This window comes from Stegodyphus dumicola, chromosome 9 (genome assembly GCF_044657685.1).
Source record: "Stegodyphus dumicola isolate Sdum_Otavi_A_Nest chromosome 9, ASM4465768v1".
Taxonomy (NCBI): Eukaryota; Metazoa; Arthropoda; class Arachnida; order Araneae; family Eresidae; genus Stegodyphus; species Stegodyphus dumicola.
In genome coordinates this window covers 10918662-10946485 of record NC_140776.1, presented here as the reverse complement: position 1 = coordinate 10946485, position 27824 = coordinate 10918662, and the positions used below count along the sequence as shown (strand labels likewise).

The window sequence follows — 27824 nt, the reverse complement described above, 5'->3', positions numbered from 1 at the left end:
ATCCTACAGCTATGCACGAGATGTGCTCACGGAATTTCGAAAAAAAAAAAAAAAAAAAAAAAAAAGGTTCCAAAATGTCCACCAGAGGGCGCTTTTTCGGGAAAAACATGAATTTTAACAGAATAAACGGCCAAAACGGAATGCAGAAACAATATTAACATTTATTGACTAGTTTTTGATCACCTCGTCATCGAACCACAGTAAGTAAAGGTAAGGAAGAAACAAAAACAGTTCACTTTGCAGAAATAAGAACAGATTAGGACGAAATTGCACAAGAGGAACAGTTGTTAAAATCGTGTTCAGGATGATGTGGGAAAAAGCGCTCCACGTAACCACCCTCATTCACCTGCAAAACTTCAAGTCGATGGACAGTGTGTTCAATAGTAGATCGGTAACTGATCATTTGTGAGGCTTCGCACATGAAGAGTTGTAGTGTTCTTTAAGTCATTCAACATCGCAACACCTCCACGATACGCCAGACTTTTTAAATAGCCCCATAACCAGAAATCCGTATAACCAGAATCCCCATAACCAGAAGTATAATTAAGTTAGATCCGGCCAGATCTGGTGGTCATGGATTAGGAAAGGAGCGACTAATAACACGTTTCTCTGTGAAGTGTTGAGGCCAGTAGCCCCTTTACGGACCTATGGATATGTGGGGGGGGGGCGCACCATCCCGCATGAAAATGGGCGATGTAAGGACCCCCTTTGCTGTAGTTGCGGCACAACAAACGTCTGCAGCATGTCATAATACCGACGGCCCGTAACGGAACATGTGACAGGCCCACGTTCACCAATTTCCTCAAAGAAGAATGGCCCACGGATGAATGTTGCCGTGAATCCACACCAGACAGTGACCTTTGATAACTGCAGGGGAATTTCAGTGTGGATCCGCGAATTTTCTTTTCCGAAATTCTGTGTCTTGACTGTCCCATTGAGGTAGAAATGAGCCTCGTTGCTCCCCAGAATATTCCAAGGCCATGACAGATCAACAGTCATTCTGTTGAGAAAACTGATTGCGAATGAGAGACGTTGTGGCTTGTTCCTATTAAGCAGCTCCTGGGTATGGAGGAACTTGTATGGGAAGTAGTGCATTATGTTTCTGAGTACTTTTTGGATGGTGCTGTAAGAATAGCCTGTCTGTCGAGAAACTGAACGCGTGCTAGTGCCCCCAAATTCTGAGGTCTGTGACTATGCGTCAACAGCTGTCTTGACGGTATTAACAAGTACCGGTGTGACACGTTTACGGCCTCTTCCAGGTTGAACTCCTAATTTCCCCGTCTCATCAAATATCTTAATCATGGCCCACATACGTTTAGTAGACAATTGGTCCACGCCGTAGGTTCTTTCTATGACGAAATTTACGAGCTGTAGCAGAAACATTTCCCTTGTTTTCGTAAAACAGCTTTACCAATAACGCACGTTCAACTAAAGAGACTGTCGATAGAACAGCTGGAAGTATCGACTTAAACATGATAACGTCTGCAAATGTTTTATACCCTAACTTGTTTTGCATAAAACTTCTTCCCAAGCATGCAAATTTGGACATTTTTGCCCTACAATTGACCTTTTCCCGGTTTTGCATTTTATTACTCACAATTTCCTGTTCTGGATTGTTAGTATTGTTTCTGTAATCCGTTTTCGTCGTTTATTGCGTTAAATTTCATGCTTTTCCAGAAAAAGCGCCCTCTGGTGGACATTTTGGATTTAATATTTTTTTTCAAAATTCCGTGAGCGCATCTCGTGTATAGCCCATATACAAAATTTCGTTGCATTCTGTTTACCTGTTTGCGCTGTAGGATGCCTTTTATGGAGTAAGTTTAATTATAACCACCCGGTATGTATTTTAGGTGAACATACTATTTAATCCGCCCTTTTATGTGTTTTTTAAATTTTAAATATTTGTATACTTATTTTATGTTGAGTCTTTAAATGTCTGAATTGATAGCTGTAAATATATATATATATATATATATTATAAGGTTATGTACATAAGTATATATTAAATACGTATAGTATATACTAACCAAATTGGAAATTGGCTCTGTTGGGACAAATGTGATAACTAGCGCTCAGCACGCCTTCCATGATGAGGGCCCAGCCCATAGCGTACATAAGACCAAAATGATGAGGTATTCCGGTCGACTGTATTTGAAAAATAAAAACACAAAAAAGTAATGAGTAATTATAGATGTATACAAAATATTTATGCTAAGTTACGATCAAAATAAGTACTTACTAGACGCTATTTAGTAGTAAGCTTTAAACTGTGCATATTTTATAACTTTGTCGCGTATTTTGTTACATAAATGCCACGTATAGAGCCTAGTATTGTCTGCGGTTTCACATACGAAGGATAATGTAAAAGCATACAACCTGCAGCTTAAGGGGGACTCTTGTACTTTCTGTTTTAGTAGCTTTTATACAAGGACAGGTCAGGAACAAATACGCGGAACGCCCAAACTTTACCAATTTCCAAGTTGAAATAAGTATCGGCTCGCAGAATCACTGATTTAAAAAAAAAAAAAAAAAAAAAAAAAAAAAAGCAGAGTTACCGTGAACTAGTGGGTTGAAACAGAAGTAATGGCCGTACTTCTAGTTTAAAAATTTTTATTTTAACAAAACAAAAAACAATAAATTAGTCAATAATGTCCGAGTTTTTGGACTTTCTTTATAGACCCAAGATGTCGAACTGTAGTCATTTGGCTACAACCCATTCGTTCCGACTTGATGCGCGTCTTCGTGCAGATAGAAATTCAAATGCTCCTCATCAAACTCATGTGGTCGTCCGGAACGAGGAGCGTCTTCCAGGTCGAAATTTCCATTTTTGAATTTGGCAAACCAATTTCTTGCAGTTCGTTTAGGCATTACACTTTTCCCATACACTTCACAAATCCCTCGGGCAGCACTGGCGCCTCGATTAAACGCGAAAAGAAGGTAGGTTTCAAAAATGCTTATTTTTGTCCACTTCACACTCCCTTTTAATGATCAGAAAAATAATAAAAATTAGCTCAGACAAAAAATAAAATACACCATGTTATACAAGGAAAGATAATCTTTCGAATAACACGAAACATTATGACAATACATTTTATTTTTACTGCGTAATTTTAAACACAACATAAACGGTCATTACTTATGTTTCAGCATAATACATTGAGTTAATGGTATCTGATATGCCACCATTCGCACTGTACTTTTTTGTTTGTGCTTTTATTTTAGACATACTCAGTGATCTATAAATCTGACAATATGGAGTTGTCCTGTATGTTCTGAATAAGAAATTACTTACACAGTTTTTTAATAGTTCGTTCAGACCTGCCAATCATGTGTGATGTGTGGAATATGATAACTGTCGAATGTCCATCTTTAGCCACTGCGGAGCCACTTTTCTTCCGAGATAATTCCCATCCCAATCTGTTGCGCTGCTTTTAGTCAGAAACGTAGTGTATCATTTTAATTCTACGAATACTAATTTAACAGAACTCATTGGAAGAAAAACCCATATTAACCTCATAAGATTTTTAAAACACATTTCTTTTTACCGTTTTTTTTTTCCTGATCTACCTGTTGCTAGAGCTTTTTCCACATTCATCTGTATATACCTTCATGAACATTACAGGATATGATAGATGATAACAATTTATCTTATACAGTATTATGCTCCTTATGCATTTTAGTTTCGCGATATTTTATCTATGGTACACAAGTGAATGATTTTTATTTTACTATCGAAACGCTGCTTATCTAATATATTTCAGTTTTGTGCATTTGAAGTTTATTCGCCATTCACGTGGCGCATCATAATCTTCAGGGTTTTGTGCCAATAAAAGCAAACCAACCAACCAATTCCTATAACATAACAAGTTGAGGTAAAAAATATCGGCATTAGTTTCTCGAATTCCGCTTTAAACATTTTTCAGTCGAGTCTCGTTTTTGGCAAAGATTATTTATTATTATTTTCAGATATTTCACAAAAAGCCAGGCACTCTTACGATATTCGCCTGAGTTGAATTAATAGCATCTCAATTTCAGGTAGGTTTTTAAAGACCTTATTTTATTCTAACCAATTATTTTTAGTTTGCGAAACCCTCCTTTCTCTTCTGATTTCAATTTCTTGACAAAATGTAAATTTTAATGACGTGGTATGCAAATCTAAGTGAGTCCGGAATCAGTATTTAAGAAGCGGTTTTAAGAGTAGTAGGAAAGTCAGTTCGGAATTGATGCTGATTGTTTTAGGTAGCTTTCTACGTGAAATAGTCGGTGCTTAGCCACTCCCTTTAGATGATATTGATATTCTAGGTTCGGCTTTGCTGTGCGCAGCCGATTGAGCGGTTTACATAATTAAGGAGCTAGTCGTGTAGCCCATCTTTATTTACTGTGATTTTACATTTTTATTTTCTATTCCAGTTACTTAGACACAAGTGGTGGTAATTGTGAGCACCGGTGAGTGCAAACTTCAAGTTCACTTCAAATAAAAAGGTTATTTAAACCTTCTGCAGTATTTGTTCTTCAAGGACACAGCAAGAATTCGCTACTCAATCTTTTCAGTAGAGTCTATCCTTGAATGATCCCGAAACAAACAAGAAAACTCTACAGGTTAATAAACCGAAGAAAATTGAATAATGTAAAATGATATTCAAAGGGCTATCAAAGACATACCTCTTAAATACCTTACTGTCATTTTTCCCATCGTGATATAGAATCAAGGATTTACGCTCCGAATGATATCTATAAAATATTATATTTTTAAAATCTTGGAAATCTGAAAACATTTTAGGGTCCTAAAAATAACAATATTGTTATGTTATCTTCTGACACCAGTTGTTACGTTATTTTCTTCACGGGTTCGTACAGATTTGGAGTGAATAACGACGACAGCACTTGATGGAACATCGAAACACACTTTATTTATCAATACTAATCCGGACAGCTCCAAAACACTTTTTGCAGTCGTCGAAGATCTACAATAAACACGCTGGAATAATCAGCGACACAGCCTTCACACTCTCAGGCAATGACGGTGGAGACAGCTTCACTGTATTACTTCACTGTATTCTGGTGTTCAAAGCACCAGAGTACAGTTTCCGACTCTGCTCGGTCGTTCTCGGAACTCCACGTTGCACTAACCGCGATACACTAAGAGACTCTTCGATGCACTCGACGACCAATCCAGCGCTAGACTTCGAGACGCTCGCTCAATGACTGATTATCAGCTCGCTAGACGATGCACAAACTAACTGACTGCGGGCCAGCAGGGTTTATATAGCTGTCATCTTGTGTTCGAGAACATTCTGGGTTAAACCAGTAAAAAGTCGTTCCAGAAGGTTCTCCAACCGTCCATGGTACATCGCCAATTTTGTCGCCAAATGTCACCAAACGGGCGATTTTGTGCCAAATGTGGCAACCCTGCCCTCCTTTGTCATTTTATGGCAACCCTAAAACTGCTTCGCGGGGAAGCCATTTCACCGCGCATTTACATTTCGTAACAGTATTAGAAATGATCGCATGACGATAACATCGCAGACGTGCTTTTTTTTCAGGTTTTAATAATTGTAAATGGATATTCCCATAATGATTTGTGAGCGCAAGATGTAAAGAAGGATAATTTTTACTTTCACATTTTTTTATTAACTAATAAATTTTTGCTGAAAAAGTAAGAAGGAAACTTAAGCATAGAAAATTAAATGCAACTTATAGATTATACTTTTCGTGAAAAATTACCAGTAAAAACTTTATAACAAATGATTTATTAATGGCCTTTGTTAGTTAACTATGTCAGTTTAAAATTCTATTAAGTGCTATAAGTTGCATTAATTTTTTATGCTTAAGTTTCCTTCTTATTTTCTCAGCAAAAATTTATTAGTTAATAAAAAATATGAAAGTAAAAATGCCAAGCCTGAAGAAAGCACGTCTGCGATGTTATCGTCATGCGATGATTTTTAGATACTTTATTTTTTACCACGATATTTTCGACGACGATGTTTTTAAACTGCGAAGTTTTTGAACCGCTTTATTTTCGACGACGATGTTTTCTACCACGATGTTTTAGAACTGCGATGTTTTCTCTTTGCGATGTTTTCTCCCACGATGTTTTGTAGCACGACGCTTTCGCCTTGCGTTGTTTTCTCCGCGACGTTTTCGTCCGCGATGTTATCGGCTGTAACCACAGGCTCCACGTTCGCATCGGTATGTGCTACAGACGGGCGACTAGCTCTTGGATCTCTTGCACTGAATCTCTGCCTTCACGAAACCTTTTATGCCACTCGAAAGCACGACTTCTTGAAAGTGCCTCGCCTGCATATGCTTGCTTAATCATGTTCGACGTATCAGTAAAGGTTTTTCCGAGCTTGCAGAACTTAATGTTCACTCTTTGCTCACAATCAGCATCCATTGTGTCACCTTAACGAATGCGACTACAATTCGAACAGTGTGTTGTTAAGCACAACTCTGCCCCTTTCAAGTTTGCGCGGAAACGTGGTCAAGGTCATGTCAAGTAATAATTTATACCAGGTAACAAAAACAACATTTGTTCCTTTTTAAGATTGCAAACTCGGAAATAAAAAACAATTGTCCTGGAACTTTGTTGACAGAGGATGTATTTCGCAAAGTAATGCTGAAAAAAACGTATAACTTTTCCACATTTAAATCACAAAATGCATAAAAATTTCATTTGTAACTTATTTAAGGCAATTACATTTATAATATGAATATATAAATAGAAAATAAGGGGGCAAGAAAAAAGAGTAAAGGGAGAGAAAATTGTTGGGCAGCTTTTAAACCAATACGAGGAGATGATTACATTTAGCTAGATTATTCAGAACAAGATACATGTAACAACAAAGTGCATAACAGCTTTGAAATAAAAAATAATAATAATAATAATAATAATAATAATAATAATAATAATAAAAAAAGCTGCAAAACTGACACTTGTCAGGAATAATACTGAGACAGAAGCATTGATTTGCATTTTAGGATTGAGAATTGTTTGAATGACTTAAAAAGTTTCCCTGTTCTAAATCTCCTTTCATAATGACAGAAATAAAAAATTTTAAAATAATCTAAAGGCAGCTACAAAGTAGTTATGACCTTGTTGATCGAAATAATATGAAAGTTTCTTTTTGGCATGATTTCCTTATAAAAATTTGACAGAGAAAGCTCAAAGAACTGGCTAAAACTCCTTTATGAAAGAAAACCTGTTAATCACATTCATGACATAAAAATAAAGTCGTAAATAATTTTTACAATAAGTATCTAAATCAAATTAAAATGTATCCAGAAGTATGTATAATATCTATAGTTCTCCTAAATATCTCTTAGTCATATTGCAAGTTGGTACCTTCTTTGCTAACATACAGTCAAAATGATCTTACGAGATAATATGGTGACTTCTAGCCCAGGCGCAAAAGAATACCAGCATAGAAGAAGGGTAAAATAACCATTTATTATTCTTCAAACTCTTAACAAACATACACGCACTTCGTGTATACAAAAACACCGACGACTTGTGGTGGAACTTAAGAATAATTCACAATAAATTCAAGGAGCAGTGATGGACTAACAATTTAAGGCTAACGAGACTGACTCAACAACCTACCCGGCGATGTGCTTATAAATGGCCAAAAAGGAGTATCAGAAACTCTGCGTAACAGCAAGGAAAGACTAGTAACGTACGCTGGCTAGCGAAATCACGTTCTGAATAAACTACAAGATTCGACCCTTTGAATACCCACTTAACTTTAAATTTGCATTCTGGCGAGGAAATGCGAGGGGAAAACGAGAGGTTCAGGAAAGGTACCAAAACTTAAAATAATTTGTTATGCAAAATAAGGGAAACTCTACATCATTTTGTATTTAATTCTGTAAGAATTTTATAACTGACGGTATTGAACATTTAAAATAATACTAAAATTAAAAATAAAAAAAAATCTGAAAGGTTTCAGATTTTAAATTACGTCCAAAGGGGCGTTTATTTAACGTTTTGTTATTTAACGTTTTGTTTATTTAACCTTTATTTATTAAATATCATGTTCTTTGCACTTAAATCACAAAATTCAGTTCAATAGCAATGTCGCAAAATAATTTTAAAATGAACATATCAATCAAAAATTCGTTAAAGTTTTACAAAATATGAAATAGATAATAAAACAAATTCCAAATTTTAAATTTGGTCTTCCACATGCCCATATTCGTAGGAGGATTACGTCATTCAAAATTCGATGGCTCTATGTACCGTTGTTTTATCACAATGCGAGAAATAGACATACATTTATGCAGATTTTTCATTATTTAATTTCTTCAAATATAATGCAGGACTCTAACACTGGGTGGCAACAGTTTGAAAAGTGAAACGGATATTTATAGTGATTCATTGCAAAATCGCAAAACGAAAACAATAGTTTTTCAGGGACAAAGCCCCTTTGGACTAATAATTATTTGAAACTTACCTCTTCCAAAGGAAGATTCGCATCCCAGTCACCAAGTAAACTTTCTCTGAAACGCAAAAGGAAAATAAAAATATGTAAAATAAGCATTCAAAAAGTGATATACATTTCTGAGAATAGCATGAAATACTGCACGTCAGTAATTCGACTTTTATTTGAATTAAATGAATTTAAATGTACAATAGAATAAATTAAAAAACTACTAAAAACATTAATATTCAATTAACCGCTATGATTTTTTTCTATGGTGGGGATTAGCTATTTTAGCCTTTGGCCACTACTAAGGCCAGAAGTGATGGTGATTTTATTATGGAGGCATCTAATTGGCGGCCACCGTTACCTCCCACGAAAAGACAGACATTTTACATCCATGCCTTCTCCGGGATTCGAACCCGGGCCCATCGGTACGCAGTTACAGTCACTAAACACGTTCACGTGTGAGCGGCATAAATATGAATTCTAGAAAAGATTTTTTTTAAAATTTAATCTTCAAAGATTCATTATGACAGGACGATGTTTATTAACTATTGATTTCGTTTCCTTTAAATGTTAGAAAAATAATGAATTAAGTCAAATATAAAGATACCGATTTTTAATACAGTAATTCATATGTTTCTTTTGGATTTACTAACTAACTTAAAATAGCCGCGAATTTTTTTATCCTCAAATACCAAAAAAACATGAACATTTTAGAGCACTTTCATTATTCATCCAAATTAAACCAAGAATAAATATTTTAATCGCAATTAAAAGCACTTATAAAATGTAATTTAATTTGATTTTTACTTCCTTATACGAAGTAAAGGAAGCATTGTAATCGCGAAAATTTTCGGGTGCCATATTTCAATGAAAATTTCCATTTTGACCGTTATCGAATTCAATTTAATGATATTTTTGCGTGACATCTGTACGTAAGGACAGAATAAAGGACTCGTTTTCCCAAAGTCGCAGTAAACGGCAGCTTTTGTAAAGCATTTATAAGTTTTTGATTAAGAAATTCAAAGATTTCAACGCGAGCAATAACAATATAGGAAAAAAAAAATTATCTGCAACGCGCGAGACTGGAAATCGAAAAATCTAAAGATATGCTAATTTAAAAATTATTTTGCGATATTGCTGTTTTGAATTTTATGCTTTAAGTGCGAAAAGGAAAGGTAACAGACAAAACGTTAAAAAACGCCCCTTTGAGCGTAATATATATATATTTATTTTTTATAATTCGCAGTTGACCTTCTTGCTATTTCAATTTTTTAAAGAATCAGTAAAATTTAAGTTTTTGGTTTAAAGTACATTTTTTTTTTTGAATCTGCAGCCGTAGTTACAAATTATACCGTCAAACGAGTTCCCCTCCCCCCCCCCGCGAAGCTCAAAAACATTAAGAAGCCTGGTATAAGGAAAGCTGAATCTTTGGATAGGGTTGAAAGTACCAATATAAGAACAATAATTAAGAAGTTTTCGATTAGAAATTAGAGGTCTAACAATAAAATATCGAATACTATGAGAAGAAAGCTAGGAAGATTCCGAAGCATTCCGATTATTATATAAACGTTTTATTTTCATATTTTCTCGGAATCTTTGCTGATATCCGTCCGAGCAAATTTCAACAAATTAGAACAACGGATTGTTCGGATAATGGAATCTCTATTAAATCTCCCTCTCATGAAGTAAAAGAACTAGAACATACGCGAAGATAGGAGTCGCTTAATTATTCCAGATCCTTAAGAGTATAATTAAAACTTTCTTTCTCTTTTTGTTCCCCCATCTTTATCGAATTATAGAACCCATTTAAAATACTTACCTTCTCCAAACAAGCAGAAGGAAGAGAATTCCGAGCATCACATAGCCGATATTGCTGTAGAAATGATTGAAGTCGCTGATACCGTATGCTTGGTGAGAACACAAGAAATTGTAGTAGCAAACATCTTGATTCCCCGTCATAAGTACAATCTAAAAATTATAGTAATAACATTAATGGAACAGTTAAAATGTAATTTAAACAATAATTGAATTTTGGAAATTAAAACTGTTGTCTTACAGGCTTCCAAAAATTCAGCTGCTTTCAGTCAACACTCCAATGTAATATAGTAAATGAGAAATCGAATATATAAAGATAACATTAAGAAGATAGGTTTTACTCGGTAGAAGTTTGTGAATAAGAAATGATTATCGAGGCTGACATCATTTGACTTTCGACTGTAGCCGCAGCTAACTTTATTAGAAAGATAAATGTTTCACGACTATAAATCATGGATTACTAGTCGAAAATTGTTGTTGTTGCTTATCTTCAAAAGAACTGACATATGTCAGATCAGTTCCAGAAGGTTGTTGACCGCCAAAAAATCTATAATAATAAGGGGATCGGATAAGTCCTCCTTACAAAGTCCGATGCATGTCCTCAGAATGTGATCCAGTGAAGCTGGATGGTCACAGCATTTTTTACAAGTGGGTTGGAATGTTCTGTCACTATCAAATGAAAGACATTGAAGGTGGCCCCTTGTTACTCTAGTCAGAGCAGTCTGTGAACCACAGTCGCATTTGATTTCCAGCATAGAGCCAGGGGATGTTCCTGTGCACCATTGGTGCGTAGCTGAAATACGCCATATTAAATTGAGTTTAGATCTTTCATTTGAGTATAGTTCTTGATAAGTAAGCGAAGAGAAAGTGATGGGATCCACTGGGAGGTCAACGTCGTGTGTCTGAGAGATCTTCCTGAGTTTGAGCAGAATAGATATGCTGGTTTCATTGTTTGCGAAGGACCAGCCACTAAGATGTTGTAGTGCACTGCTGCGGCTATCCGATAAAATCCATAATTCCCCAAAATCAATCATCATAAGACATGATAGCATCAAGCCCAACATTAAACGCAATTAACTCTCTTCTGAAGACTGAGCGAGTGTCAGGGTTGCTTTGCGTTATTGTAGTCTCAAGGTGGGAAGTCCTAATAAAAATACCGCTGCCAGTAAGATTTTCTGTACGACCGTCAATATAGACCTGCACTGTATCTATAGGAATGCAACTAATAATTTCCAGACCAGCTGTCTAAGATGGTCTTCATGGTGAGTTTGTTTGTTTGCAGTGGATTTCAGATGAAAGTGGAAGAAAATTCGCAGCAGTCCCTCTGAGGGATCAATATAGGATCTTAGAGATAGAGGTGCAACTTCCCGAGAGGTCAGGTTCTTTGCCTTTGCTAAGCTAAAAAGGCCGTATTTCTTGAGTCTTTGATTGTTGTACCAAGTATGCAGATAAAAGGAAGTACGATTTTGGGAGCCGTAGCTGTATATTTTATTGAAGTATTTCACTAAATTGGCTTTTCTTCTAATATGCAGTGGCCGTAAGTTGGTTTAGAACAGGGCTAGACTAGAAGAGTTGAAAATTAACTCACTTTAATCAGGACTCAAAAATCATAGCCATAAGTGGGCTTTTCTTTAATTTTTATTAACTATTGCATCGCATTATAGCAAAATAAAACTAGACTCCTTTCTACAAATAGCTGCTATTGATTTACGATTACTTTAGAATAATCCTTTACTCGAGCGAAGCCCGACTTTTCACACTTTTTAGTCCAAAGGGGAAATTTGCTTTGAAGGACTATTATTTCCGTTTTGGCATTTTGCGTTGGTTCACTATAAATGTCCGTTACACTTTTCAAATTGTTGCCACCCAAGTTTATCGCCCCGAATTATATTTGAAGAAATTAAATAATGAAGAATCTGCATAAATGTATGTATGTTTCTTGCATTGTGATATAACAATGGTACCTAAAGTCATCCAGTTTCGAATAACGTACGTTTCCACCCGAATATTGGCATCTGGAAGCCCGAATTTGAAATTTGCTTTATTACCTATTCATATTTTGTAAAACTTTAACGAATTTTTGATTAACAAACTCAACGATTTCAAAGCGAGCAACACTATACGGAAGGGGGAAATAATAATAATAATTAAAAAAAAAAACCCTTTTTATCTCCAGCGCGCGGAACTGTGCATCGGAAATTCTAAAGATATGCTCATTTTAAAATTATTTTGCGATATTGCCGTTGATTTGAATTTTATGGTTTAAGTGCGAAGAACATAATATTTAATAAATAAAAGTAACACACAAAACGTTAAAACAACGCCCCTTTAGACGTAATTTAAAATCTGAAACCTTTCAAAAAAATTTTTTTTTATTATTTTCTCTGTTTTTTCTTCCTTCCCCCTTTTTTTTGTAGTTTTACCCTTCTGCCTTTATTTAATATATTGATTTAACGTTAAAAGCGATAACTTTCCCTGCATTGGGAAGTCAATTAGAAAAAACAGCCAAATTTTGTATGATCTCATTTGTTACCTTCGAACTATCAAGAAGAATTGTTTTTATTTACTTATTTCGGAAAAAATATGAACCTAAATTATTTGTATGAAATAAAAGAAAAATACACACACAGACCTGCTCAAAATTCAGACTTATTTATCCGAAATTCTTTCATATTTCAGAGCTAGAGTTTTGAATAAATAAAAATTATAAGTTAATGAAAATAAGAATGTATAATTACAGCCCTACATTATTACGGTGAGAGAAAAGATACGGTCTTAAAGTGAGGATACGAATTGTGCATGCTATCTAATTTCGATAACACGAACTTGATTAGTTTAATGCCAAAAAACACTTAGAGTTATCCAAAATAGAAATCTGACGCAGAAATAGACATGTTTGAAGTGTAAGAAATGATACGTACAGCATTTCACATATGAACCTCGATTATATACACTTTTAGAGAAAAAAAAAAAAAAAAAAAAGACGCACCAAGAAGGAGTTATTTGAATGGGACGAAAATCGGTAGAAGTGATGCACATGTACAGAAAAACAAATGATCGCAGTTTGAGAAAAATTAGATGATTTATTGAAATGAAAGAGCTTCACAAAGTGAAAAAGTCAGTTACGCGTTTGTCCACGTCTGACCCTTATGCAAGCAGTTATTCGGCTTGGCATCGATTGACAGAGGTTGCGGATGTCCACCTGAGGGATATCGGGCCAAATTCTGTCCAATTGGCGCGTTAGATCGTCAATATCCCGAGCTGGTTGGAGGGCCCTGCCCATAATGCGCCAAACGTGCTCAATAGGAGAGAGATCCGGCGACCTTGCTGGCTAAGGTAATGTTCGGCAAGCAGCATAAACATGCGCAGTGTGGGGGCGGGCATTACCGTGCTGAAATGTAAGCCCAGGGGGGGCATGACATGAAGGCCAACACAACGGCCTTACAACTTCGTCGATCTACCGCTGTGTTATAAGGTTGCGACGGATGACAACCAAAGGGGTCCTACCATGAAATGAAATGGCACCTCAGACCATCGCTTCTGGTTGTCGGCCTGTCTGCTGGAAGACAGTCAGGTTGGTCCCACCCGCTGCTCGGGACGTCTCCAGACTCGCCTTCGCTGGTCATCGGGGCTCAGTTCAAAGCGGGACTCATCACTGAATGAGTGAGTGAGTGACGGAGGACGTGGGCACTGTTCCTTTACCATAGTGGTTAATCAGTACAGCACCACGTCCACCATTATCCAGAGCATCCGATATGTTTCGGTGCCATTCAGCTGCCCTGGCCACAGTAATTATTGAAATGAAAGAGAAACATAAGAACATGGTCATATAGAGCCGTTTGAGTATTCTACTCTAGTCAGTGACATTCCAGTGCGAATGACCACTGAAAACGGGCTTGACGTTGTACAGAGGTCAATGGTAGTCGGCGCAAGAGGAGCCGTGACCTCAGCCCCTTTTCTGTGAGCCGTCTATGAATGGTCCTTGCGGTCACTGAAGCATTAGTTGCCCGTGCAATCGATGATAATGATGCATCTGGGGCTGTGAGCGCCGCTCTGACGATTGCTTGTTCTTCACGTTTTGTCGTTTCTGTAGGCCTACCGTTTCCTTCTTGACGCTGTGTGCGGCCATAGTTCACCCATTCCTGCCAACATCGTATAATAGTGGCATCGCTCCTGCTCAAATGTCGAGCTATTCGCCGATAAGACCAACTACACGACCTCTCTCAAATTGTGACATCTGCGCATATCTTTCGCGCACCTGTATGCGATGCATATTTACTGTCTACCAGAGTACTCGGAATGAAATTCGTGAAGAATTTATGACCTGGAATCGTAATTTCTCCTCTTAAATATACCGCGAATTGCGCAGATCAGATGCGCTGTAGCGACAACCGTTCATTCATTGGCAGCCCAAATGTAAAATTTTGCATTTTCCGTCGAAACCTGTATGCATATCAATTTGTGTCCAATTTGCTTTATATCTTCTCGGTGCGTCATTTTTTTTTTTTTTTTTTTTTTTTTTGTTTGTTTGTCTAAGAGTGTATATGCTCTTTGAAGTCGATATCGTAAACGTGCATTTATATGTATAAATAAAGAAACACATGAAAATATAAAATATCCCTCTTGCAAGGATTATTACCCTCAATCTTATTTCGCAAATAATTCTATTTAAATCGAGCATGGATATTTGTGTTTACAGTCGCGCAGTCTATGGTTAAAAATATCCGGACTGTTTATCTGAATTGTATAAAGCTTTCAAATGCTTCAGCCATTTCATTCAAAAATTTTTTGCTTCTGAAATATGACCAAGGTGTCATTCGAGAGTTTTTTTTTAAATTGAATTTTCTGTAAAAATGCTGTTCTGTAAAAACTATGAAGTTTTTCACCTTCATAATATCCTCAGCTTTTCAACATACTCACAGCGGTGCGAATTACGCATTGGCTACCACCCAATTTCTGTATCATGCATGAAAATAAAAATATTCAAGATTTTGTGTCAATCATGTGAAATGTGAGATGGTACTTTTTTTTTTAATTTGAAAAGCACTCCTTTACTTTCTTCCTTCATAACGTAATACGAGTCGTCAACGTACTGTGCGTAAGTTTTATGCTTTCGGCCATGCACAAGTGCTTTCATGCGTTATGCGAACGTACATATGCATTTCTGCGAAAACTTTCATAAAATGAATATATTTTATCTTGAACTGGGCACTATTAGTGTAATTATTAAAAGCTTATACATATTATAATTTTGCAATACTCTTCTGCTATCTGGACCGGATTCAGAATTGGTTATGTGTATATGAATGTATGTAGTTATCTATGCATGAATGTAAGTACTTACGTATGTATGTGTATACACACCCACGTATACATCAATACCCACGTACACCTTGCATTAAAAAAAAATGGGACAATTCTATATCTCCCGTTCAACTCGAAATTTAACTTGCGTTTTCCATGCCTTGAAAGAGCGACTTAAGATATGTATTAGATTTATATATAGCATTGTTCTAACAATGACACAAAATCGGACTTTTTCTGAAATAACACACCAATTGTTTTTCCATATTTCGATTCTACGACTCAAATTATGCCAAAATACCAAGTTTTGTAAACATCGCAAGAGCAGTTTTTAAAAATTAGCTCTCAAAGTTTTGCCTCCTCCCATGTTAATTGAATTTGGTATATGTTTATTAAAATCTCGTTTTTAATTAAAATTATTCGATTCTTCCTTTTATATTTCGAAATTTAGGTTTATTCCAAATAAAATTCGCCCATTATTTTATGATTTATTTTTTACATTTGAATCTTTATAAATTTTTCGAAAAAAAATTTGTATTATAAGCTATAAAATTTTTACCATCACCTTAAAGTAGACGTATTTCTAAGCACACCAACAAGAAAATAGAGTTTTTTTAAATTCAGAACTTCCTAAGATATACGTGTATCTACATATTGGCGCGTCTTGAAATTTGGCATATTCGTTATAAGCGATAATAACACCAAAAGCAGTTTACGCACTTTCTTAAAATTATTTAAAAGCATGAACGAAGACCTTTTTCCAGCTCGTGTACAATGAAAAAAAGGAAAGGAAAATAGGTTGCCATAAATTAAAAAGTTCAAAGATTATTCTTGGCGCAAACTGAAAAAAAAAGAGCCAAGATAAATTTTTTAATTTATCCATAAATTTCTCACCAAAAATTACAAAATTAAATATTTAGATATAGTTTGAGTTCTAGAATAGAAATATGGAAAACAAACTCGGTATGTTATTCCAGAAAAAGTCCGATTTTGTGTCAAAATAACCTATGTTAGAACAATGTTATATATATTCCACACATCGCTGACAAGAAGAACACATGTTAAATGTCGACGATGGCTGCAGTAGAACGGAAGATATAGAACTGTCCTTTTTTTTTAGTCCAAAGGGATTTATTTGAATCCCGAAGGACTATTAGTTTCGTTTTGGCATTTTGCGTCGGACGGATAAATGTCGGTTCACTTTTCAAACTGTTGCCATAAAATGTTAGAGTCCTGCATTATATTTGAAGAAATTAAATAATGAAAATCTGCGTAAATGTATGTATATTTCTCACATTGTCATAAAATAACGATACATAGAGTCATCGAATTTTGAATAACGTAATCCTCCAACGAATATGAGCATGTGGAAGACCAAATTTGAAATTTGAAATTTGTTTTATGATCGATTTCCTATTTTTTAAAACTTTGACGAATTTTTGATTAACAAACTCAAGGATTTCAAAGCGAGCAATGGCAACGTTGTGCAGAAAAAACATTTTTATCTCCAGCGCGTGAGTCTCTGTATCGGAAATTCTAAAGATATGCTCGTTTTAAAACTATTTTGCGATATTGCTGTTGCACTGGATCTTATGGTTTAAGTGCGAGGAACATGATATTTAATAAAGAAAGGTAACACACAAAATGTTAAAAAACGCCCCGCCCCTTTGGACGTAATTTAAAATCTGAAACATTTCAGATTTTTTTTTTTTTTTTTTTTTTTTTTTTTTAACAGGGTGTACATACATCCCTACATTTCTGAATCCGGTCCCGATAACAGAAAAGGACCCATCTTTCTTCTGTTATAAGACGCATTTCTCTTGCCCATGTAAACGAATCCGAAAATTTGTTTGTGTCCGAGAAGTCCAAAAAATAATCGAAGAATTCAAAATGACTTTTTTGGATTTCCCCGCACTTTGTACACGGCACCTCGCTATTGTGTTTGATCATAAAAATATTTTCCGGTATGAGGGTTTTAATACTTTATCTTCACAAGAAAAATGTGAACCAGTATTTTAATTACTTACCCTCTGATTGATATAGACGAGTTGAACAACCGGTAATCCATAAAAAATAGCAATAGTAACCAAATTCCTGAAAAAAAAATATGATAATCAATTTGAGAAGTTAATAGTTTAATTTTGCAAAATTTGCACTCGAACATAGTTTAAATTTTAAATACCTCATTCTTATTTCAATATTTAACAGCTGAAAAAATATACATGAAAAAGGAAAGTAAATGCTGAAGCATAAAAAAATTAATATTACATGTTTACATATAAATTAATTTTAGTATCTTTATGCAAAACAAAGCTTTCCAGCTTCAAGAATACTGCATTTTACACATATCCGTTTTACTTCTTTGTACAAAATAAACGATGTATTGTAATTGCGAAAACTTTCGGGTATCATATTTTGACTGCTATCGAATACAATTTCGCGATGTTTTTGCGTGACATCTGTACGTAAGAACAGAATAAAGGACTCTTTTTTCCAAAACCGATTGTAAAAAAGGATTTAAAAGGCATTCAGAAGAGATATTTTCGTGAAGTCTGTATATACGTATGTATGTATTTTGTATAACTCAAAAACGAGTAGCCTCAGAACGTTGAATTTTGTATATAGGACTGCTATAACATGTAGTTGTGCCCCTTCTGTTTTGGTTGCAATCGGTCTTACATTTGAAACTTAGCAGAATTAGTCGGCTTCTGCATCTTCAGTGTCTTTTTGCCGAGTTGGACCAAAAGGAAACTTTCAGTTTTGTGCACCGAAAAATCTGCTTGTTTCTGCGTAGAAACTCTAATTTTAATTGTAAAAATTGTTTTTTTAACTGTATTACATGTTTTATATTTTTCAACTTTTGATAAAAATACACACAATTGCAAAAAAAATAGAAGCACCAAGAAGAACTTTTGCGATTGTGACGAAATTTGGTACGCAAAAACATCTAGATCGAGCGTGCAAATGATCAAAGTTTCAAGGCAAATGAACAGGAATTGCGATCATAGCGCGCATTTCCAGTGCGCAATTCGCAAAGTATAAAACCAGTATTAGAGGCGGAAAATTTATCTTTTTTTGTTGCTGCCATTGTAATTTCGTAAAGAAGCAACTAATGATGTCATTACGATGATATCGAAGAACTTGCAGACAACTAAACGACATCGAACGTGGTCGCATTGTAGGGTTGCGCGAAGCTGGGTGGTCATACCGAGCAATAGGCCGCCAACTGCAGAGTACAGACACTGCTGTGAAAAAATATTGGCAGCAATGGTTGCTACAAGGAAATTGCCGACGATATGAAGACTCTGGAAGGCCAAGGAACACAAATGCGAGGCAAGATAGTATGATTATTCGCCAGGCCCGAACCGTCCCAACGGTATCATTGTCGATTATTCAACGCACTGCAGCCACGTCTATACCTCCCGTGGTATAGCCGTGGTCTACCATCTCACGGCGCTTCTCTGAGGCGGGGTTACGCCCACAGAGGCCTCTAAGACGTTTGCCTTTGACCCCACAAAATCGGCGGAGTCGTCTGGAGTGGTGTCGCAGCCGATGATCATGGCTGCCATCAGGCTGGCATCGTATAGTGTTCAGTGATGAATCACGCTTCACTTTCAAAGCAGATGACCACCGTGTTCGTGTCTGGAGAGGACGGGGCCAGCGGTTCCAATCAGCCTTTGTTTTACAATGGCATACAGCCATAAGCCCTGGTGTCATGGTGTGGGGCTCTATTTCTTATGACAGCAGGTCATCTTTAGCCATCCTCCATACATCTTTAACAGCTGAACGATATGTTGATACCATCTTTGCGGCACTTCATTGCCATCTGCGGCACTTCATTGCGCGTCAGATTTTACAAATTGCTAATTTGAACACTCAGTGGGTGATTGTGAGCCGTGAACAGCTACTGTAACCTTGATTTTTTAATCAGTTTATTATCTGTGTATGAGCTATACACATATTCAATTTCATCATAAACAACCACTTCCTTCATGGCGCTTCGATTTTTTTTTTTTTTTTTTTTTTTTGCAAAAGAGTGTATTTTGAGGTTTTTATGTATTTTTGCTTTGCCGCGAAGTGAGAACTATATCTCTAATGAAATTCGAAGAAACAAGTTTAAATGAAATGCAACAAAAAATGCGTATAACTTAATATTCCGTGCAAGGAAGTCATGTGGTGTACACACCAGATTTTTTACTTTATTTTAATTGCCTTCGTACATTTATTTTAATTGCCTTCGTAATTATTACTTTTAGTGAAAACGTTTATTTTAAATCTTCCATGTTATTTTGAAGATTTCGATTAAAAGCACGATCAGCTGCTTAACCGTAATCTTCATTAATTTTTTAGAACTTTTTTACTTTATGAGCGGAAGTGCGTTCTGATTAACTAGGATAGCAGCATATTCACAGAAATTATTTTCATTTTACACACTGAATACAGATGATCAGTAACTGAACACCCACATAGTAAGTTAAAGAGCTGTCATTTTTAAGAAAAGATAATTTTTTAGAAAGAGAAAAGTTTCGAATTGTTAAGGACAGTATTTTCTTTAACTGAAGTCTGTAACTCTTAATTTGAAATCAACAGCAATATTTGGGGTTTTTGATATGTTACACAAATGTATAACTTACCAAATATGTATGTATTTGGTACGTCAGCGCAAACACAAAAGTTGACAAAAATATTTTCTGTGAAAAAAATACATATAAATTTCACTTACCATGAAAAAACTTTGGTTCTTTCACTCAGGTATTTGTCTTTCTTCCTCGCTAAATCCGAAACGTAAAGAACAGTCTGAAACGAACCGGTGTTTAAATTAGTGTGACAATAATTCCATGACAGAGAATTTTCAATGAAAATTCATTTTAAGCATAATTGTCTCATTACATGATGACTGAACGCTAAAAACGTGAAAGTAATCTAACCGTTTAAGAGAATCTACAAAGAATTACAAACTATACTCTAGATTTTTAACTTTCTTTCACCATAGGTATTGTTGCAAATTTTGTATTTAGATAGCTAATGTTAGTAAAATTATAATTAAAATTGTTTTATTTTCCCGTACAATGCAGCGTGAGACGAGGTATAAGAGAAAGCTATGCCGGAAAAGTAAAAATACAGGAGCGCGTGCATTTAACATTGAATAAAAGTTTATCACGGTAATTTATATTTAATTTGAATAAATTTAATTGACTACTTTGTTAGCTTAACCATAATTCTACTCTTTTGCTTTCCAGAAATCTCGAGAAGCAGAAACTGCTAGAAATTTCTCGTGACCGATTGAAATCTATAAAGAGCCAGAGAGAAAGAGCATTTTAGTTCAGTTAGCTTCTGTTGTTATTGTTCTTAGTTCAGCGTGAGATCGGATTAGCTTTCTCTTTAAATGCGCCGTGCCTTGCGTTCTATTTATTATTTTTAGTAGTTTGAAGTATAATTACTGATTTTTACTGCCTGATACTGTGAACACTTGTACAAATATCTCTCAGGAAATTCCAGCGTCTGGTATATTTCTGTTGATAAGAATAAATTTCATTAACTTATTATCTGGCTTGTGCATTCATGAACCCGTACGCACGTAACAACATGTTTTTAGAATAAAGTCTCCTGCTGTAGTTTTACTGTAGATAATAATTATATTTCAAAATGAGGTACAGAATAGTATTGGGAAAAGGGATGAACATAGAAGCGTAAAGTAAAATCATACGATTATTGTCACTGATATTTGATAAGGAGCATATATTTCCATATATATTTCACTTATATTCCAATCCAGTCTCTGTGTCAATCTAGACACCCAAAAACAAATGTAAATTGAGAGGAAAAAATTGGCAGTTAATGTAACCACTAACTGCCAATTTTGGTTAATGACTAATAGTTCCAGTTGGTTGGCTTCCGGACAAAGCGGCTGTCTGCATGGGCGTTGCCATGGCTTTCGCCGTGTGTAATGTGTAAACAAGCCAGTTTCCTTTAGAAACGTCCTATAAAAAGGCATCCCTGCTCTTAGGCAGATAGCACTGTAGTGCTTTGCCATAATCAAATAAACCAAATCAAACCGTACATTTAAGATCGCGAATTAAGGTCAAAGAAGTTACAAGGTATTTCTCCTGCCTTCTTGGTGTAGTGGTCAACACACTCGGCGCGTATTCAAGAGGACCGAGTTTCGAGTCCCGGAAAGAGCATTGATCGTTTTTCATGGCCCCTGCTTCAAAAAAATCCTAATGTTCCTATAGTGGCGCTCGAACTAAAAAAGAGGTGGTTTATGATAATTCTACACAACCAGGATTTGGCGATTGGATCCCCTAATTCATAGTCGCCATTTAAAAGGGGGAATATATAAGATATTTCTCCCACCTTCTTAGCATTTCTTCGTGGTGATGGTCAACACGCTCGGCGCGTATTCGAGAGGTCCGTGGTTCGAGTCCTGGCGAGGGCATTACTCATTTTTCATCTCTCCTGCTTCGAAATAACCTAATGTCTCTACAAAGTTTAAAAAAAGACGGATATCACATCTTTGGCAGACTCTTTTTCTTCTGTCTCCAGTTCTGATATCAAATACAAAATAGCATTTATATCAAGAAGAATGACTTCATAATTAGTCGCTATACTGAAATAAATTTATTATAAATAAAATGAATATTTTCTTCCGTTGAAAACCCACATTTCAAACTCGACCAGTGCTTTATTAACAAAATTTCTTAAACCCGGTTGAGAATTTTCAAGCAAGATTACTTCGACATATAATTCTGTCAATACTTAATTAAACTGACGTTTGCCTTTGGCTAGCTTACTCGCCTACCAGTGGAGGAGTATATAAAATCAGTGGTTCCTGATAATTAAATCCGTAACAGAATATGGCGAGCAGGATGACTGCACGGGCGATTTCGTAATTTTTCTCACGTGGGCATGAGCCAGTTAAACAAAAAAAAAAAAAAAAAAAAAAACAATAGACTACATCCGTTTTAGATATTAGCATGCAGCCTTTTATACAGCGAGATCATTCGTTCATTAATTAAAATCTATTCTAAATATGAAAGTCAATGTATCGATTCTACATACTCCTAACTGGCGAAATACACAACGGAAATCAAAGCTGATTAATTCTTTCGGAGTAATTGTCTACCGAAATTCGCAATAATACTTCTAGTCCTTGCCGAATTCCCTCTATTATAAAGAAAAATGTTTCCCACCTGAATTTTTTTATGATTGGCCTTGTCTGTATGTTTTCTGCAGAATTTTACGCATTCGCTGAAAAAAAAAAAAAAAAAAAAAAAAAAAGTTATTGCATCATCCTTGTTTGCATGTATCGCGTAATGTCAAACATTGTTAAAACTTCATTCTCTCTTTCTTCTTGATAAATAAAATCGCCTTTCCTTTTATGAGTAATTTAATTCATAAACCAATAAAAACCATTGAATTTTGCATTAATTTTATTACGTTGTTCTCGTCAATCAAGAAAGAAGCGTGTTTCTTTTAAGTATTCAGTGTTTCGGCTCAAAAGAGAATAAATATTGTTACGAAGTGTCCATCACGCGGTAAGATAGCTTCCCCGCAAAGCAGGTTTAGGGTTGCCATAGAAATGGCAAGGGAAAGCAGGGTTGCCAGATTTACCGCGAAATCACCTATTTGGCAACAAAATTGGCGATTTACTATAGACAGATGGAGAACGTTCTAGAACGAGTTCTTACCGGTTTGGCCCAGATTGTTCTAAGGCAGGCCGAAAGCTATATAAACCCTGCTAGTAAGCGGAGTAGAGTGTGTCTCGTAGTGTATCGAGTTGATTGTCAGTCTAGTGTCGAAGTGTCTCGTCAGTGCACACTGTCGACATAACTGAGCCAGAAAAGTAATGCTTTCATTGAACTCAAAATTTCACGCGAAGATAGGTAATTCAGTTATAAAAGACAAAAAGTTAGAGAAAATAATATTCTCAATCATTAAAATATATTTGTAATAATTAGGTATATTTGTGACAATATATATGTACACTCGTCAGCAAAATTAATACAATCTGTATATTATGTCGAATTTCTGAAAAACTAATGATTAATGAAATTTGGTGTAAATATACATTAATAGCAGAGAAAGAGATGTATCATTCGAAAGTCATTTTATGCGCACATGATTATCAGTAAAGCTCATAGTGTAGGGATGTCAAAAATCCACGTTGGGATAGCGAACAAAAAATAAGGCTAATATGGGGTATGGTCCCCTCTCACAGCCACATAGGTCGCAGAGTGTGGCGGCATATACTGGACAGGAGGCAGTTAAGGAGTCCTTGTGGCTGTGAATCTCACTCCTGCGGCAAGGCAAATAAATATCAACTGCGACATGGTTCCCGGAGAGGGATGGCGAGATGAAATTGCCAATACCGTCCCAGACATAGTCCATACGGCTAAGGTCAGATGATCTGGCTGGTCAATCCATGCGGCGAATATCCTCACTATCCAGGTAATCGTCGACAAGCTGAGTTTTATGTGGACAAGAGTTGCCGTCTACTCAGAACTCAGTTAGTCGAAACCTGGAACAAACCTATTCCTGGACTCAGCTTCCCGAAACCTGGACCAAATGTGTCCCTGAAAAGTCAAACATATGGATCTACGATCTCCTCTCTGTACCTCATTGCAGTCAAGAAGCCTTTATTAAAGACCTGCAGAGGTATGCGGTTTTCCAATATAATGCCTGCACAAACCATTACACCTCCAACATCGTAATGATTCTTTTCCCTGATGAGGGAGGGATGGTATTGCGTCCCACGCTCTCTCCAGATACAGGCAAGCCGAGAATCAGCGTCCAGGCTGAATCTAGACTCATCTGTAAAACGTACGGTGCTCCACTGAAGTTTGATCCAAGGCGTATGTTGCCTGCACCATACTAAAAGCGTTCTCTTTTGTGTTGTAGTGAGCAGGACGCAAACGGTGGGTGTTCTCGCGTACAGCCCTATCTCATGAAGCCTTCTGGCAACTGCAGAGCGTGAAACGTGGGTTCCAGTGGCCCAATACAGCTCAAGTGAGAGCTGTGAAACTGCAGCAGTCCTGTGTCGCTGCTCTGAAAGTACCAAATAACGATCCTCATTCGTTGTTGTGCATCTTGGTAGACCTTGTCCAGGCCTTCTCGATATGGATCCAGTGTCTTGAAACTGTTTCCTTAAATTGCAAATGACACTGAGTCGTTTGTGATTAGCCTCCCTGCAGTCTACCGACGATTCTCCATCCCATTCCGTCACCCATATGTTCGTATCTACACGAGCACACAAATCGCCAAAAATCCCCCGTGCGCTTATATCCTCTTCACAATCACGGCTTCGCGGACAGGCGCGTGTACACTTGCGTATTCGAATCTAAATATTTGCATAATTCTCCGGTACATTTGGTTCAATAATCTTCGTATAATTTGCAAATTCTGTTAATTTTGCCCACCAATTTGCATCACACTGTACATTAACAAAATTATAAGCCACACAAATGAACACAATTTACCTTAATTAAAGGATATGATGACCTCTGACCTTCATACAAACTCTGCAGTGACTTTTCGTATTTTCCAGAGAACAATAATTTGGATTCTTTTATATAGAGCTTCCTCCAGCCATCTGAGAATATTTGAGGGATAGTGCACGAGCACAGACAGCCCTCTGAAAGGTATCGCAAAGATCTGCGATGGGATTTCGGTCAAGTAAATACGGTGGCCACTTCCTGCCAGTAATACCTTCATCCTAGAAATGCGTGTCCACCGAATATGTTTTATGTGGATGGACACATTTGTCCACAAGAACTAATGTTGGATCAACTGCTGCTGCGTACACAATCGCAGTATGGCAAAGTACTTTATACGATAATTTTGAGCCTGTTGTAAAGATGTGCAGCTCAGTGCGATAGCTAGAGAAAATTTAGTCCACACCATTTCACTGCCAATACTGAAGGTGTGGTATTCAATGACATTAGTTGGTTTCTATCGTGATCCTTATTCTCTCCAGATGATCACGCACGTTTTATTTTATTCTACTACACATTTTGACTCATTCGTTGGATCCTTCAACTGCTTCCCAATTCGCATGCTGAGGACTTCACATGAAATGCGTTCTTCTGATTTTTACTCTTACTGCAGATCAAAAGATCACCTATATCACATTTTCAAAAAGTGTGGAATTTCCAGGATGGATATTAATGGAAAATTGTTTCGGTGGATGACACACCTATACTGTTATGAGTAATACGGATTTGAAATTTCATTTGCAGCATACTCTCTTAACTTTAAAAATCGTTTGTTTAATACAAGAAGGAGATGTGATTTTCCCACCCAGAACCATTTTTACGTTTACAGTTTATAATTATGCTTAATAAGCTATAAATATCCTTTACAAAAATTATTTTTATGTTGTGCGTTAATTTTTTCGTTTATCTTTGAGACATTTTGCAGTTTTATTTATAGTTAAAATAATCGCTCATGTGTAAAATTTAATTTTTAATTTTAAAATGCTGTTAATCGAACTGTGCTTAAATTTGGTTAAGTTTGGCACCACAAATGTTCAATTTTCAGTCCAGTAATTACTTATTTGAATACACAAATCTCTTTCTTTCCGTGCTATTTTATTTTTCTAAACGTGATAATATTGTGTAGAATAACACCGAGGAAAAAAAAAGGGGGGGGAGGGACAATTCTATATCTCCCTTTCTCCTTAGCCGATTGACGAAATTCCCTTTCGCGTTTTTCATGTCTCGAAACCGCGACTTAAGATAGGATATGTATTAGATATAAAGCATTGTTTTAATAGGTGGTAAATTTTAACTCAAAATCGGATTTTTTTTTCTGAAATGAAATGCCAATTTTTTTCTATATTTCGATTCTACGACTCAAATTATGTTAAACTGCCGAGTTTTGTAAAAATTGCAAGGGTTATTTTTAAAAAATTAGCTCTCAAATTTAGCTCCTCAATGTTAATTGGAATTTGATATATATTTGTTAACATCTATGTTTTCATTAAACTTATTTTAATTCTTTCTTTCACATTTCGAAATTTAGGTTCCTTCCCAATAAAATTCGCCCATTTTTTTTTTGTGATTTATTTTTAAAATTTGTATTTTTAAGTAATTTTTATAAGTTTTTCGAACAAAATTTTGAATTATAACCTATAAAATTTTAACATCATCTTAAAGATGTTTTTCTAAGCACACCTGCAAAAAATTAGTTTTTTATTCAAAATTTTTTAAGATATAATATATGAATTTACATATTGGCGCGTTTTGAATTTTGGCATATTTGTTAGCTATAATAATAAGCCATAATATCGTCAAATGTGGTTTACGCACTTTGTTAGTTATTTGAAAGTATGAAAGATGACATTTTTCTGGAAAGGAAAGGAAAATAGGTTGCTATAAATTAAAAATTTCACCAAGTGTCGCAAACTGAACAAAATGTCCAAGATAAATTTTGTAATTTCTTCGTAGATGTTGTACCAAATTTTACAAAATTTGACATTAAGCATAATTTGAGTCATAGAATCCAAATATGGAAAAAATTGGCATGTCATTTCAGAAAAAGCCCGATTTGTGTCAAAATAACTACATTAGAACAATGCTATATATAAATCTAATATATATTCTAAGTTGCGTTTTCGGGACATGAAAATCTCAGTTTGAATTTTACCAATTGGCCGAGTAGAACGGGAGATATAGAACTGTCCTTTTTATTATTATTATTATTATTATTATTATTATTATTATTATTATTATTATTTGTTTGTTTGTTTTTGCAGTGTACATTAGAAGAGAAAAAGTCCTAGAAATTTCTAGAAACCATCGTTTTACTAGTTACATTTCCACTCACAGTGGAAAATTATCAACCTACCTTGGTTCTTACAACGTTCTTATCATGATTAACTTCTGGAAGCTTGTCTATATCGGCTTCGTCGATAGAAACTCGGGAACCACGTCGACCATCCACCACATCATGTAGCCCATTTGACGAATCCGTATCTCCACTGCTCTCACTCTTAACTAAAATAAAATTCCATTTATATTTGGAAAATTTATGCCGAGTAAAAACGTGAAATGAATGTAAAATAGTCAATATTCACACTGGTTTTAAAAGACTTTTGAAAAAATTTTTGTTAAAAGATTTTAAATGTTTTAGAAAACAGTTCTACAAATTATTAGCAGAAAGAGTGCAATATATATTATTAAAATTACTATTTTCAGATGATGATGTTAAGAATAAGCTTGTAAAATATAAAACAAAATTTCAATTTTGTTTTGAATTATAATGAAGCATTTAAATCATTTT

At 35.6% G+C, this 27824-nt stretch overlaps 1 protein-coding gene across 1 annotated transcript in view; it reads right to left on the bottom strand.

The window, feature by feature from the left end:
• LOC118199549 (SID1 transmembrane family member 1-like) overlaps positions 1-27824 on the bottom strand; it is a 114252-nt gene that overhangs the window by 15447 nt on the left and 70981 nt on the right. The window contains exons 12-17 of the mRNA XM_035371440.2: positions 27390-27538; positions 20269-20342; positions 17573-17639; positions 10246-10394; positions 8451-8496; positions 2028-2145 (exon numbers count right to left, since the gene is read on the bottom strand). Of these exons, the coding sequence (XP_035227331.2) occupies positions 2028-2145; positions 8451-8496; positions 10246-10394; positions 17573-17639; positions 20269-20342; positions 27390-27538 (603 nt within the window). The remainder of the gene's footprint in view (positions 1-2027; positions 2146-8450; positions 8497-10245; positions 10395-17572; positions 17640-20268; positions 20343-27389; positions 27539-27824) is intronic.